General features: G+C 43.0%; 1 protein-coding gene across 2 annotated transcripts; it reads left to right on the forward strand.

Moving 5' to 3' along the window:
- Positions 1-250: 250 nt before the first annotated feature.
- LOC124061992 (DNA-binding protein RFX7) lies at positions 251-14,210 on the forward strand. 2 transcript variants are annotated; one of them, XM_046394386.1, is made up of 10 exons: positions 251-662; positions 2,764-2,797; positions 4,632-4,717; positions 5,150-5,188; positions 5,279-5,401; positions 5,493-5,609; positions 6,622-6,706; positions 6,832-7,039; positions 7,533-7,828; positions 7,924-14,210. In XM_046394386.1, the coding sequence occupies exons 1-10, from the start codon at positions 535-537 to the stop codon at positions 11,311-11,313; spliced, it is 4,506 nt and encodes a 1,501-aa protein (XP_046250342.1). In that variant the 5' UTR covers positions 251-534; the 3' UTR covers positions 11,314-14,210. The 2 variants fall into 2 exon arrangements, with proteins under 2 accessions (XP_046250342.1, XP_046250343.1); XM_046394387.1 differs by lacking the exon at positions 5,150-5,188.
- Positions 14,211-16,068: the final 1,858 nt, after the last annotated feature.

Consider the following 16,068-nt stretch of genomic DNA (forward strand, 5'->3'; position numbering starts at 1 on the left):
ACCATCATTTTTTTCCTTGGTATGCATGTTAGAAAGGGATTATCTGATGGCCGGTATGAAAAGCAGAAATGATTAAAGCAACCAAACCTCTCATTTGAGCATGTGAGTTGTGTTTTAAGACAGACCCGCTTGATTTAAATGTGAAACTATGACTCAAACATTAAAAACTGTATATATATTGCCATGCTTTTATTTTGAAGGCCAAATCCCTCCGTATTTCCGGGCTTGTCTCTGCTACCTGTGCGTAACTTCACGCAGGCAGCTCGTCTGTAGCTGCTGCTGGCTGCTGCAGGCGTGCTATTTGCGGCAGCGGAGACATCTCTGCGAAATGCCTTTTGTATTCCCGGGTGTTTTTTTTTCGTTTTCATTTGTGTTTTGCGAGGGTCAGATCACAGTGTTTGTAGCCATGCCCTGTGGTGGATTCAGCGGACTGTCCTAGCTGACTGAGCCGCTCCAGCAGCGGTGGGTCCGGTGCACTGCACAGCCGGGGATGAGGCCTACTTGTTAAAGCTCCCCCACCACCCCTCCATCGTGATGGCTGATGATCAACAACAACCTGGTCAGAAGCCTGCCTCGGGATTAGGCTCTCTTCCAGCGTTGGTGCCAGGACTCCAGGGGCCCGAGGCTAACGCGTTACAGTTCAAAATAAAGAATTCAATTTGGTAAGGATAGAAATGATACCCCCCCAAGCAAGCTACACTTGTCCTTTTCGCTAGCCGTAGCCTCATAATTAGCGTATCTAGCTTGTGGAGTGGCAGGGAGGATGTGTGTGTGTGTGTGTATATGTGTGCGTGTGTGTTTGTGTGTGTGCAACACAAAGCGGCTGAAAATAACACACGAGTGCTCCCTAGCTTACCGAAAACGTTTACTCGAAAGACGATAGCAGCTTAGGAAGGCTACGCTGTCTGCTACCTGTTTATGCATTAATAACACGTTAACGTCGGGTTACGTACGGCAGTAGTAGCTCTAATCATTAGCATCGAGCCGTAGGAGGCCATGTGAGAGATGACACCAAACGCACCGGTGTTACTGATGCTCGGGATGACAGGTGTCAAAGCAGCCAGCTCCACAGAGACACACTGATTGAATGATGCGAATGACAATGGGAGACGCTCATCTGATAGCAGCTCAGTTCGTACATGTTTGTTTTCTGCAGTGGCTTTGGGCAGTTATTAGTATTCATTCATTTCAGGTGGGTTCAGTGAATTGTGTTAAGTGACATTTTATTACATGTCTGCTCAGATGTCTTGACTTTGGGGCGGGGGGGCTCTGGAAACACTGTAGATGTCGTTTTTATGAAACGGATTCAGTGTATTTTCGCATGCGCACACAATAGGCCACAATAACAAAGTGCAAGCGTCTTTTAGAGGTTTTTGTAATTTTGTTATAAACGCTGAAAAAAAATTAAACGTCATATTAAGTGTTCAGGATACTTGCTATGCATCATTTGGTGGACCTGCTTTGATTGCCCTTCAGATATTCATTCCTGTAATTTCTTTTAACTCTTATCAACTTGCATAGACACAGAGTGTGTATTTACTGCCCACCATATTATCTGTGTGCCCAGATTCTGAATTTGATATTTCTGGACTTTGTTGTGTCCTTAATATTCTTTTTTTTTTTTTTTTTACCTTAAACAGCTTGACATGAGTATAAATAATAAAATGAATAATGGCTGAATTCCCTTTAGCTGCTTCAATTTCAGGGTCATTCTTAACCTCACAGGTAACGCTTGTGCTTTTCGTACCATGACGAGTTGAGAAGGAACAACAGCAAAGAAGAAAGTAAAAAAATCTCTCGGGGCAATTCATTACATTATACAGATGCAAAGTTTTACACTCGTGTGACATTACACCTGTCAGTCACAACGAAAAATGACCATAATTCCTCAGGGTCAGTTATAGCAATCTACTGCTTAGTCTAAAGCAAACTGTGGGTGTCCAGTGTAATCGGGAGTAGTGAATGAGTATCTAGATTTTGATTATAGAAAGGTGTCACAATAAGGCAACAAGATTTCCAGAGCAGAAAACAAAGCCGTGAAATCAAAGGAACAGATCTGGGCGAGGCTGTGCAACCATTTTGAAAGCTTTGAATGTAAGAAGGAGCACAGTGGGCTCCATCAGTGTGAAAGAGAAGACGTGTTGAACCATCAGGACTCTGTCCAGAGTCGGGTCATCCAGCCAAACTCTCTAACTAGACAGGGAGACTCCTGTGGCCTCAGAGAACAGGCACAGGGTGCTGTTCATTGCCTGGCTAACACCGTTTCTGCACCATAACAAAGTGGTGGCAGCATCACTCTACAGACTTGCAGCAGGGATGGGCAGGATGAATGCCATTCAGTATGACAAAAGTCTTGCAAGGACTGTAAGTCTCTGATTGTCCTTGAATGGCCCAGTGGAAGCTCGGGCTTGAACCTGAGAAAACGTCAAGAAGAAGACTTGAAGCTGTAATTTCTGCTGTAAAATACCAAATAAAAGGTCTGATGCAAATTTTGAATGCATTTGCAACAAATAATAAAACATGTCGTCACCTTTTCAACATGGTTTATTGTGAGTCGATCGATGGCCTCGAGGCACATTCAGTCCGTTTTGCATTAAATCTGTCACGCAATAACGTGTCCAATAAGAAAAGGTGGATGCTGTGTAAGTTACACATACGAATGTGTATCTTAATTTAGCATATTAATATTATTTGGGCTGAAATCAAACCTGTTTGAGTCATATTTACTCCCATTAATGACTTTTGTCCTCTCTCTCATTGCAGCAAATCTGTACAATCAAAAGTGGACAGCATATTGGTGAGTACCGTAAAAGTCAAGTCTTTCTTATCTATTAACCAACATTTTGCCACCCTCTTACACAATCGGGCTGGAACCCACACTTACTTTCATCATCGATTAATCTGCTGATTATTTTCACTATGAATCATTTAGTCTATAAAATGTCAAAAAAAATAATGTGGAAAAATACTCATCACGGTTTCCCAGAGCTCAACAGTCCCAACTGTAACTGACAAGAAAAGCAGCAAATCCTCACATTTAAGAAGCTGGAACCAGCAAATGTTTGATATTTTCGCTTGAAAAATGACAAACGATCATTTGATTAGCTGGCAACTAATTTTCTTTCATTAAACTAATTGATTTATCGACTAATTGTTGCAGCTTTATTACATGTTGTCAGGCGGGCACATGCAGCTGTTTATTAGTGGCTCATAAGAACGGGTGTGCAGCTGAGCTTTTCAGAGAAAGAATACATAAATGTATTTCTCATGTGTACGGCCTGGTGAGGCTTAGTTGTCAAATTACTATATTATAAATCACTTAGCTTAGATGGTGGTGCTTAAATATGCACACCTAATAATTACAGCAATAGACACAAAAACAGGATTTTGCGATATTAGCGTCTGCATTTGAAGAATATTGAAGGTTGTTTCTAAATCTGAGCAATGCTATTTTTCATTATGTTGGCATTTAAAGACATGCAGATCTAACTTGTTCAGATTATACACAGGAGCATATGCTTTGGCATGTACAAAAAAATGTGACACATTTATCTTAGAGCCCTGCATGGGCACAAACTTCCAGCCATGGCCTGGCGCAAGCCTGATTAAGTCTGTCATTTTCAGCCCAACCCTGACCAGGCCACAGACGAACACCCAACTATAAGCTCTTACTCGCTCTGAATTAACACACGCGAGAGGTGTGTAGGCCTCAAACACAACTGTACCAAAATGGTGGACTAATGCAACCAGAGGGAAGGATGGCTTACCTCTCCACGGCCAAATTTCTTGACATGAGACAAATTTCAGTTGTCCCACAAAAGATGTCGTCATATTGGCCAAACCCAAAATTTATTATCCTTTTTAATTAAGTACAAAGGCTGCATTTTTTTCTGAATATGTGGATAACACGTAAACACAAACAAGAATAAAAGCGTGGAAAAAAAACTAGCGTAAAAACAATTCACATAACATAAAGTGGTACAATATCACAGCCTACAATTTTGGGATTTAAATGTCTGTTTTGCCATTGTTTTGTAACCCACAAGATAAACACGGTGCTTGCATTGTTTAGCCGCAGGATGGTTTGACAAGACGATTCTTGTATCTGTGAGTGTGTATGAAAATGAAAACCACCTTGCGAAATTTAAAGATCCAACCCTGGCATAAGCGGAGAAGGACTCAGGTCATTCATGCTTGCAGGAATGGAATGTAGTAAATAGCATTTTCATTCACTGCTCATTGGCTGACAGCTCTCACCTCATTCATTCAAGTATTGGTTCCCCTAGCAACAAAAAGGCAGGTAGAAAAAAGAAGAGGTAAGATGAATCCATTCTTAGAAACCAATTGAGAAGCAGTTGGGGTGGAATCAATAATGACAAGGTTGTGCGTTCAACGGTCGTACTGGTAGCGTTTTCAAATGGGTGCCAAACTCTGGACGAAATAGACTAAATTTTCTGTGTACGCATGTCGGTTTTGTCTGCTGTCAGTCTAGTTGTGAGAGCTTAACAATTAGATTTTGAAAGAGTGTTCTGATGCTCTCACAAAGTATACATTTATAGATTTTTTTAAATTTTTTGTTTTATATGAATAATCCTGTTTTTTTGTGCTTGTGATGTTTTTATGTTTTACAGCAAGATGTGGAGAAGTTTACAGACATCGAAAAGCTCTACCTCTACCTGAAGTTGCCTTCTGGTCCCAGCAGTGGCAATGATAAAAGGTATTTCACAGACGCACACTTTATTCAAGTTTTCCACTTTGCTCTTTGACCTTTTTTTTTTGTTTTGTTTTCCTTCGTCTCACACACACATGGCTGCTTTGTTACTGCTCTCATTACATTATTGACGCTGTTGTCTCATTGCTTGTCAAAAATTCAAGTCTCTGCAGGCTGCGACGCAGACACAGATTAGGCAGATAGCTCCTAAAAATTTACTTGAATTTCAAGTTTTATGTTTTGCTTTGTGTCGCTTGTGGGGTTGGGGATGGGGGTCGTTGGCCACTAAATGATCACTCATTTTTCAGCTGTACGATTGATTATCATTATGAAGCAAAGCACTGATATATGTAGACTTTTGCTATACCTAGCTGTCTGTGTTTCATTTGTTTCCCCATATCTATTCATCACCCCAACCCCCCCAATTCTGCCCATTTGGACTGAGAATGAGAGGGGGTCCTCCACTCCTGGATTATGGTATTAAAGTTTCTGTTTTAACAAGAAATGATGCGTACAAGTCGAGGACGCTGCCTCACTAGAGTTATTTTGCTTCTGTCCCAATTTCAGTGATCAGAGTTCCATGTCATCAAGCCGCACTCAGCAGATGTATGCATTCAACTGGATACGGAATCACCTAGAAGAGCACCCAGAGACTTCCCTCCCAAAGCAAGAGGTGTATGATGAGTACAAGTGAGTGTGTGGGGTCAGGGGAGGTGGTTAGGGTACCAATATGCAATATCTATTACCTTATAATCTTATGGTGGCTTGTCTTCTCTTACAGGAGTTATTGTGACAATCTCGGCTACAATCCTCTGAGTGCGGCCGACTTTGGGAAGATCATGAAGAATGTCTTTCCCAACATGAAGGCACGTCGACTGGGCATGAGGGGCAAATCCAAATATCCTTTGATTCTGATTAACGTGTCATCAGTCTTTCTGTGCTTTTATTTAGATGTGCTCTTGTGATTTAGATGCGATCTTGTGACTTATCACCCATGTTGCTTGCAGTGTGAATTCATGGTTGTGCTTTGAGCACAGTGGACGATTTGGTCAGATGTTGTTTGTATTATATATAACATGACTGATGCATAGAAAAAGGGACAAAAGCACCGTGTACCACTGACGAATCCAATCCTCTGAAATAACGAAAAGTTCAAGTAGTCTTTAAGTTTCTTCTAAAACAGATTTTGCCTGACGATTGCTTCAGCCAGATTAAAAAGAAATGATAGCGTAAATCTTTGTTGTTAATCAGATTAGCATTCATTCCTACGTCAGATCTGCAGGCTTCAGCTCCAACTGGCTGCAATGTAAACATGACACTCGAGTTGACACGCTAATATTCACCCCTTTTCTGGCACAATTTAATGACACTTGTTGAAGTTGAGGATGTTTACTCATAAATACTTTTCCATCAGTGTTCCTTCAAGCAGCACTTGTATCTCATTCAGTCTACAGTGAGAGACTGAAAGATGTAAATGATGTCAAAAGTAACCACCGTAATGTCATCACTGGCATCCATGTCATCATCCGTTGATCTGCACGTGCGCAGTTCTCAACAGAGATGGGAAGGAAATGAGATCACTCACTCTGTTTCCATCATCAGCGCTGGAAAAAGTGTTTTAATTCAGAATGTTATTGATTGAGACTTTTAAAACTTTTAAAACTGAGTGCAGTTTGATGAGGTGAGGTTAGCGATGTTGAACAACCTCGTTTACGGGCAACAGGAAAGGAGTCAGCTGGCTATCTCTAATGAGTTTACCTGTGTTTAAAGAAAACTGTGTATATGCACTGGTTTTAGGGTAGAAAAGCAGTAGGGTTACGATTTCTGGCAGATTTTTCAGAGAATTTCAGCATATTATCTACATTTCCACATCCGGTCACAATGTTTCATACACCTTAACTCTTCCTCACATACTGTTATAGCGGGTTAAGGAAGAAAGCTTTTGTTCACATGCCATCCTTACCCAACCTGGATCTGCAGAAATCCGGTGATGGGGTAAGTGACACTTCAATAAAAAACAAGCAAACAAACAAAAAAACAACGTACATTAAATGTCTAGTCGGACTTTTCTGACTAGTCTGCTGCTCATCCACCTGCTGCTCTGCTCTGTCTGACTGCAGTGTGAGCTGATGGAGGCGACAGGCCAGTCCCCGAGCGCTGAAGATGAAATGAGATCTGCAGCGTGCGGACTGGTGTGTGAGTGGGCCCAAAAGGTCCTGAGTCGTCAGTTTGACAACGTGGAGGACCTGGCCCGCTTCCTGCTCAATAGCCACTACATTGGTACTAAGTCCATGGCTGCACTCACTGTTATGACCGGAACACCCACAGGTAAGAGTGTCCTCTGAAACGCTGGTACATTTACTGTAGTCTATGTTCCTAAACTTGCACATCAAGGTTGGCAGCATTACAGGCTCAAGCTAATGCCTTTCGAAAATGCAATTTGTTGTTTACATGGTGATTACTTGCCTTGTCATGATCACTTCTAGATGTCATGGTTTACACGTGGTTTACATACACCCTAAAAGTTTAAAAATGTTCATCTATAGCAAATATTCTTGAGTTCCTACATGCGTCTCCCAAAATGGCGAGGGCAGGGTTAACCCGTACCTGAAATCAAAAGGAACACTTCACAAGAATTCTCCAGTAGCAATTAAGGCTTTCAGTTTCAAACCTATTTGCAAGTTTGAATTGCTTGATAACCCTGTTCATAATACTTTCCTTGCTTGTGCGTGCCACTGGATGTCCAATACCTCTGACACTCCCATCATTGGCTGCCCCTCATTTGAAGAGCTTTTCTCTTTTTTTTTTCTTCTTTTCACAGGAATGAAGACGCCAACTCCGGCGTCTGCGTTTGTGCCCACGGCTGAGGCAAACTCTTTCCAGCCCCAGGTGAAGACCCTGCCCTCTCCCTCTGTTGATGCAAAGCAGCAACTGCAGCGCAAGATCCAGAAGAAGCAGCAGGAGCAGAAGCTTCACTCACCCCTGCCCAATGAGACCCAGATGAAGAGAACAGAGGCCAGTACCCCAGGCCCCACCATCCCCTGTGGCAGCCCTGCTCTGCTCTCCCCTCAGCCTGCCATAGGCATTGTAGTAGCTGCTGTCCCCAGCCCAGTCACGGTATGTGGCGCAATTTTTCTCACTAATTGTACTCAGATGTGTTATTGATAAAGGTCCCTTAATGTAATTTCATAATCTCGCTGTTCTTCTCCCAGGTACAGAGAAGCAGGCAGTTGATGACCTCACCTAGTCCTGTGGGGACAGCAGAGGGGAAAGTGTTGCCTGTGAACTTCCAAGTGGTCACCCAGTCTCTTAAACAGTCCCCCAAGCCTCCCCAGAATATCTCAGCCAGTCCTGTGGGTGACCGGCTGGCACGACACGGTACACGTTATGCCCAAATTCTGCCCAAGCCCTCTGCCACCAGTGCCATCACGCTGCGCTCACCCCCCACTCTGCTCATCACCAACAGTCCCATTAAAACTGTGATGCCCACTCCCCATGTCAGCTCAGTCAACGTGGTGAAGATGACGGCCATCGCTCTGGCCCCCAGCAGCAGCAGTACAACCGTGCGTCCTGCCTCAGCCGGCGTGAGTACCACAGCTGCTTCGGACGATTCCCAGCAGCCACAAGGTGTGAGTACAGCCGCCCCTCAGTCTCCTGCAATCAGACCCAGTGCCCCAGTCTCCACCTCAACCCTCTCCACTGACACCAAAGTTGTGTCTGAAGCTGGTAGTGACAATAACTCCACCCCTGGAATGGAGAAAACAGCTGTCGGGGCCAAAGAGGACAGAGTGGCCAAGTTCAGGGCTGCCAGTGAGCCAAGCTTCCTTGTTAAGTGTTCACCAGGGCTAGACAAAGGTGTAAGAGTAAAAAATGACCCCGCATCCCCTCCCACTTCAGCAGCTGTAGCTGGGACTCAGGACAGCAATAACAGTAACTGCCATGACAATACTTTGTACTTGACTGTTGATAATCAGAACTCCAATGGCAACATGTCATCCAATGACTCCTCCGCTGTTACCCCAACATCGAAGGATCCTTGCTCAGACGCTAAGAGCCCCAGAAAGCGCACAGGCTCAAGTGGGGAGTCCCATGCGATTCCTGTGAAGAGGGTGTTTATCTCTCAGCAGCCACTGGCTGTAGTTGACAATCCCAAAGTTGGAGTCAGTGCTGCGGTGAAGAGGATCCCCAGACCGGGAACTCCTGCCAGACCAGAGAGTGCCCCTTGCAAAGTGACTGTGAAACACACCTCCCTAGGGCCGACACAGATCCTTGCACTCTCCGACTCGCCCATCACGCACACTGAGGGCTCCCAGACTGTTGTCAAACCCCAGGCCTTGTTGGTGAAACACGAAGATCATTCGCTCAGCACTGATACCAGCACTGGAGCAGCTGGAAACGACACGTCTGATCAGGCGCTGCTACAGCAGATCACCGGCGACCCTCGTGCCATACCGGCCAACTCAGGAGCACACGAAGCCTCTGTGATGAGTGACTTAAAGAGCACAATATGGGAGGAGGGACAGCTTGATGAGCTTCGGAAGCAGGCATTTGCTCAGCAGATATCAACAGAACACAAACAAGCCCCTACTGACCAACTTTCCATCATAGCTCAACCCACTGAGGCTTCAGGTCAGCTCACCCTCACGCAGGAGATGGTTGACTTTGCTGGTTCTCAGCCCAACATGGACTATTTTCCATTCAATGATGATGACATGACCCAGGACAGCATTGTGGAGGAGCTTGTCCAAATGGAGGAGCAGATGAAGCTGAAGGGTCTGTTTAGTAGCTGTGTTGACGTGTCTTTACAAGGCCAGTCAGCCAGCAGTCAAGGCTCTATCTTAAATGCTCACCAGGCTGGCACTACCTTCTACCACTCTGCCCACAGCAGTACCACTCCGGTCCAAACTCCCACTCCAACTCCAACTCCAACCCCGACACCCACCCCCACCTCTGAAATGACGCTTGGGCACAGTATGACAAGAGAGAGCCCCTGCTCCCGCATGGCTCCCATCACTCCTGTGGATGGAGCCATGGGTCGCCACACCCCCATCAGCACACCACTGTCAAACTGCAGCAGCAGCGTTCCCCCGAGCCCGGTGGAGTGCAGAAATCCTTTTGCGTTCACTCCCATAAACTCAAGCATCACGGGTTATCATGACGCTAGCATTGTGTCCAGCAGCCCTGTCAAACCCATGCAGAGGCCAATGGCAACACACCCTGACAAGGCCAAACTGGAGTGGATCAACAACCGTTACAACAGCAACTCTGCAAGTCCTTTGTCCAACCATAGCATTGGCATTCTACCCAGCTACCAAGACCTGGTAGATGACCAGTTTCGTAAGCCACATGCCTTTGCAATTCCCGGCCAGTCATTTCAGGCTCAGCCAAGACAGGATGCTGCTCAATTTGGCCGCCTGACCCCCATCTCCCCAGTGCAGCAACAACAGCCACAGCAACAGCCCCAGCCACAGCAACAGCAGCAGCAGCAACAGCCGCAGCAGCTGCTAACAGGTGTAACTACTCCAACTAAACAGGAGAGTTTTGCTGTGCCTGCACCATTAGATAACAAGGCATCAACCTCATCTGCATCCAGTACTTTCCGTTGCCGCAGTGTTAGCCCTGCAGTGCGCCAGAGAAACTTCAGCGGCAACACCGGCCCTCCAACCACCACCACAAATACCACCACCACCACCAGAGCCGTGGTTTCACCCTTTAACTCACCCATCACATCCGAGGTGCTCAGCATCCTGTCCAACAGCCAGCCGGTCAACTCTGTCCACAGTATGGTCCAACGTAGCCAGTCTGTGCCTCTGAATATCATGATGCAGAGTGAGATGCTCCCAGTGCAGGGTCAGAGCAACACGGCCAAAATCACCAATGTTCTTCTCAGCAAGATGGAAGCTGATGGGGACGATTCTGTTCGAGGCCTGGGCATGAACAACCTCCCGTCTAACTACACGGCCCGTATGAACCTCACACAGATCCTGGAGACCACTCCTGGCTTTGCTGGTGGAAATGCTCACCAGACTCAGTTGCCTGTCAGTTCTAGTCCTGCTGCCTTTGAGCTCCAGCAGCATGGCTACCTCACCACTGGCAGTGGAGAACAGGTGAGTTTCTCCACAGGGGACAGCCAAGCACAAGTGGGTCCTAGTGATCAAGACCAGCAGCAGCAGCTCCAGGAGAACCCTGTGCAGACACAACCACAGCTCCTCCTCCAGAGCACACAGCAGCAGGAGGTGGAGGATGAGCAACAGCAGCTGGATTTCAACAACACTGTCAAGGACTTGTTGGGGGATGATGGCCTCAACCCCAGCTCCCAGTTGGTGGGTCAGGTAGCTTCGGAGCTCAATGCCGTGGCGTCCGACTTCTCAAATGACATCAGACTGACCTCAGATCTGTCCAGTAGCATCACTGATCTTAACACGTTGGACACCAACCTGCTATTTGACCCCAATCAACAGCAGGAACAATATGAAGACTCAACACTGGAAGAACTGAAGAACGACCCGCTTTTTCAGCAGATATGCAGTGATACTGTGAACTCTGGTTTTGACTGGCTAGAAAGCAAAGACCAGCCTACTACAGTAGAGATGCTGGGCTGATGTTATCTTTTATCCTGATATGATTTCCGTTCTCTGTTGTTCGTTTGGTGCGTATGTAGTATATCTGTTTTTAAAGTATAGGTTGTTGGGATTTGTCTGGACTTTGCCATTTGTTCTGTTAAAAGTGCCAGGCTTACCAGAAAATCTCTCCTACTGACGTTTAGTTACTTCTCTCCTTTTTCATTTGTCACCCAGAGGTTCAGTGCTTAACCACTTTTCTCCCTCATCTGAAATTAGACATGTACACATTTCAAGGAAAAACAAATGTGATTACTCGGTTGCAGCATGCACTTGCAAATAACAGGTTTGTATGGTATGAGCATTAAGAGAAACATAACCTTCCATGTTATAACCCACCTATAATGCAATATTTGTATTTAACAAACACATAATGTAAGGAAATTTGGCACAAAAGACCAAAAACGAATGCTGTTGTATGCTATTTTCAGTTTGTGCAGTTTTAAGTTCAACCAAATGAAGACAATATTGGAATTGTAGTATATGCACATAAGAGTTGTAGTAAATTTGCCTGCCATATCTGAATATTTAAAAGGGCGGCATCTTATGCTGCCAGGTGCTGAATTTTGACATAATCTTTATACTTTATCATATACCAAATCAGTGGAAAACTGATTCACATCTGAGCATTGTCCAAGAGAGAAATTTTTTTAAGCCTATACTTCTTGTACTGTTTAATATCTTATAAAGGGAGTAGATGAATCAGTGTGGAGAAGATGGGAATTCAGGCCACTGTGGACTATACATTGAAAGGAATCAACAACTGGCTGCCTTATTCCCAAAGTCCAAGGCCTTATGCCATCTGTAGAGAGACTGTATATAGTATAATGTCAAGAATCTTCGGAACCATCCAGAGCTTCATCATATCAAGGCAGCTGTTACTCTGATATTTTCAGCACTCTTTCTTATTGTTTTTGTTCTGCAGTGTTACGATATAGATGTGTATTGTACAGGTTAACAACTACACTGTGTGTGCCCTTAAAAGTAATGGATTCAGAAGAATTTGATGTGTTGTCATTTCATGAAAATCAAAATCAAGGCAGGCACACTTTCAGTCATGAGATTTTGGTTGGGGTTTTTTTTTGTTTGTTTGTTTGTTTTGTTTTTTTATTTTTTTTTTTTTTTGGCATGTTATACTCCCAGCTTGGATAAGGATATCAATGGTATGGAGAAGGCTTCGTTACACAGAAGGCTAGAGGCTGACTTGTATGTTCTGATGTCATCTGGAGATCGAGGAAATTAAATTATGTTTGTGGAGAATCCAGCCTTATTTCCATACCAAAGATGATCTGTTTGAATAAGATAAGAGATTATTACACATAGAGACACTCCTAGTAAACATTAACAACAACGGGAAACGGGCAGCCTCAGAGATATAAAAGAGTTATATTGCATTTGAGGAAAAGGATTAAGTTGCATAATTCTTATGTACAGTATGTAAATTTGTGAAATGGTCACTGTCCTATGTTTAATAGGTAACCTTGGACCTGAAAGCATGTTGAAACCATCACTGCTAGCCAGGTAGGCTATGTGATACAGTAGGATGCTTGCTTGAGTTTTTGGCTATTGTCAATGTTGTATAAGTCATGTTTAAGCTCCATCTGTAAATAGGATAGATACATAGAGATTTGATGTATCAAGACACTATATTATGGCCATTATTCTAGCTAAGTATGTGCCATCTTAAAAGGAAAAAAAAGCTTAACAGATCTATAGTCGGCAAGATACTGTATGTTGTGTGTTACATTTCTGGCTCAGTGTGTCGTAAAAGTAATGCTGTCTGGTCTCGCTTGCTGATTTTATTTTACCTTTTTTCTATTCAAAGATAATAGGTCTCTGCGGTTGCAGAAGTGATGTGTGCTTTGAGCAGGATCAATAGCATGGTATATTGAGAAAAAAAAAGTTGTGATACTGTTAGCTGGTTGCAAACATCTCTGTGACAGACATTGCGCTCAAAGCCTTTCAGCAGACACTGGAAAAAAAAAAAAAGATTACTCATGTTTCAACAAACTTTGGAGGTTCACATTATTGCACTAAATTTTTATGACACATGGCTTTGCCACGTCTTTATGGACAAATGTAATGATGGATGCCCACAAAAAAAAGAAAAAAAAATATTTTTTATGACAAGATGAGTAGGGAAATTACCTGTCAGAGAATGACTAATTGTCTTGTAGCAAAATGTGCATTAATCTCAGTGAGATACACATTTCTTACTCATTCTCATACATGAGAATATAAAGCATTGAGGGAAAAAAGTTAAATAACCTTTTAAAAACCTACATGCTCATTATGTTGATAAATGATTGTACGCACGCATGTGTGATGACTTCTGTTGTACTTTGTATTCTTGGTAACCACTGTCTTCTGTGATTTGGGCAGGTTCTGTTAACCAGACTGGCGGTGCTAGTTTCTTGAGTTACATTACTTTTGTTGTGTGCTGTTTACTAAGTTAATGTTGTTCTACATGTTATGTTGATGACTGTTTTCTGTCGATCTTACATATTCTTGTTTTTTTGCAAAATGCATTTGTGAAGAAATTTAACATTTTCTCTTATTTCTTTTCTTCAAAAATAAGGCACTGATATTTGAATTTGAATGAAGGAATGCACCTCTTTATGAGTACAGGAGCTCCATCAAGCAGTGACTCTCGATTCTTTACCTTTGACTGACCCAGAACCAACTCTGTTTGACTATCTTGTCCATTTCTACCAGTAGAGAAAAAAAACCCTCCTCTGTGGTGTTGTCTGGTGTACTGCTTAATGTACAGTAGCTTGTTAATATTGCAAACGCGTTGTTTCTTTTTTCAATGGAAAGTACTCACTGGTGAGATTTTTAAAGTGGTTTTAAAAGCCAATAAACTTTTTTTAAAGAATGTTCTTGAGTGTGTATGCGCTGATGATTTTTGCAATTTATTTATTGCCGTAAATAAAAAGATTCTTCAAATCATGAGAAGTAATCTTTCAGGACTTAATGGTTAACAAATAGTCATATAGATATAAATAGCTGAATAGGTTAATTTAATAGGGATGTCTCCAGTACAAACATTTTGATTCTGCTGTCTCCAGCTTGGTATTGATTTCTTCAAACATTATGCTCACCATGCACTTTTAATATTTTAATAAGTCAAGTCTAAGCAAACTCTAAACCTTTCTATCACCATCTTGGCATGGGGTTAGAGGTCATCAGCTCTTCAAATGACCTCCGAGGTCTGGAGGAGGGGAGGCCTCTCCCAGAGACAAGCTTCAGCCAATCAGAGCCAAGTTGACAGGTCCCCTGCTCTGCTTTCCCAGGGCCTCGTGTTATTCATAACATGTTAATGACCTTAACCCTATTGATCGTGTCCAAACAGCCTAACCGTAAGCCATGTGGAGCCCGGTGGTCAATTTGACCTCCACACCACAACATTTGGTGACAGATTTCAATAGCAATACAGGGTCACATTTCTTGTTTGTATGTATATCAATGTATATCAATATCCAAAACTACCTCTATAGTTTTGGATATTGATATATGAGGCAGCAATACGGATAAGTCATGTTTTGTTTACTTGAGACGTTGACATCTTGCCGTCCTTTTCCATCAACTAAAATCATCAGTTGAGGTTTTGTGACTTTGCAGAGAACATTTTTTAAATTTGAATGTGTTTACCACCTCACACATGGTAATAACTGCTGTCCGAACACACTTAATGTCAGTGAACTAGTTAACAACTTCCCATGACTAATAAACTACAACATGGATGTGTTTCCTTCTGAAGACAGGATCATTTAAGTACATAATACTAGATGCAGGATAAATAATTATGATAATTAAAAAAAATAATTAAAAAATCTAAACTATTGAGTAGACGCATCACACGATGCTATTAACCTGACAATTGGTTTGGAGCCTTGAATTACAACTATGAGGCTTTAGATGATTAAATCAATAGTTAGCTCTAATCAATACATAATTACACTCCACACTCCTCGTCTGATTGGATATTGAAGTGTGTGGCAGTAATCCCTTAAAATCATTACACAACCTTTCATACATATTGCTGAGAAAAAGACTTGTGTAATATCCTTTGGAAGGCACAACACATTTCAGTCCGAATGTGATGACTGCATTTACCTGTACTGACGGACGGGTGTTTTGCTGATGCAGCGTGGCCGATCTCACAGCTGGAGTCCATTGTGCTGCTATTGAATGAGGGCTGGGAGACGGGAGGGTCATTGTCAAAAGGCACGGTCGCAGGATCAATATCTGAATTCATTTGGCAGCTGACTTGCGGTCATCAATATCTCTTCATAATTACCAGGTTCTGTGGTAGAAGCAGATGCCGTTCAGTGCGATCTTATTAAAAGTGGCCTTTGGTAACTAGTATTCCCTGTATTCATCTTATTTTGTTGCTTTAAATATCTGATGCACAGTGAAGAACATCTCAATAGGCCGAGCTGCTATACCGGAAATCAGTGGGCGATTACCAATAACATAGTAATTTGTAAATTACTGTAGTCTACAGACCTGATCAGAGTTTAATATGCAACTGCATTTCAGTGTGTAAACTGTGCATAAACTGTTCGACTGAAAGAAATAAATTCTCTTAACTTGTTGAACAGCTAAAGTCATGTCTGGTCAGCTTTGTTAATAAAGTCCGAAATCACAAATTTGCCTCAAAGAGCTTTAGAAATGATTCAACACACATCCTCCATCACCCATAGACCCTCTGTTTGGATAAGGAAAACTTCCACC

The sequence above is a fragment of the Scatophagus argus genome, chromosome 7 (assembly GCF_020382885.2).
Source record: "Scatophagus argus isolate fScaArg1 chromosome 7, fScaArg1.pri, whole genome shotgun sequence".
In the NCBI taxonomy this organism is placed as follows: domain Eukaryota; kingdom Metazoa; phylum Chordata; class Actinopteri; family Scatophagidae; genus Scatophagus; species Scatophagus argus.

Bases quoted from the DNA above. Each gene is read 5' to 3' on its own strand.
- LOC124061992 (XM_046394386.1), top strand. From the start codon at position 535: ATGGCTGATGATCAACAACAACCTGGTCAGAAGCCTGCCTCGGGATTA. The intron at 663-2,763 runs GTAAGGATAGAA...CTCTCATTGCAG, and splicing joins AAAATAAAGAATTCAATTTG to CAAATCTGTACAATCAAAAG. The intron at 7,040-7,532 runs GTAAGAGTGTCC...TTCTTTTCACAG, and splicing joins TATGACCGGAACACCCACAG to GAATGAAGACGCCAACTCCG.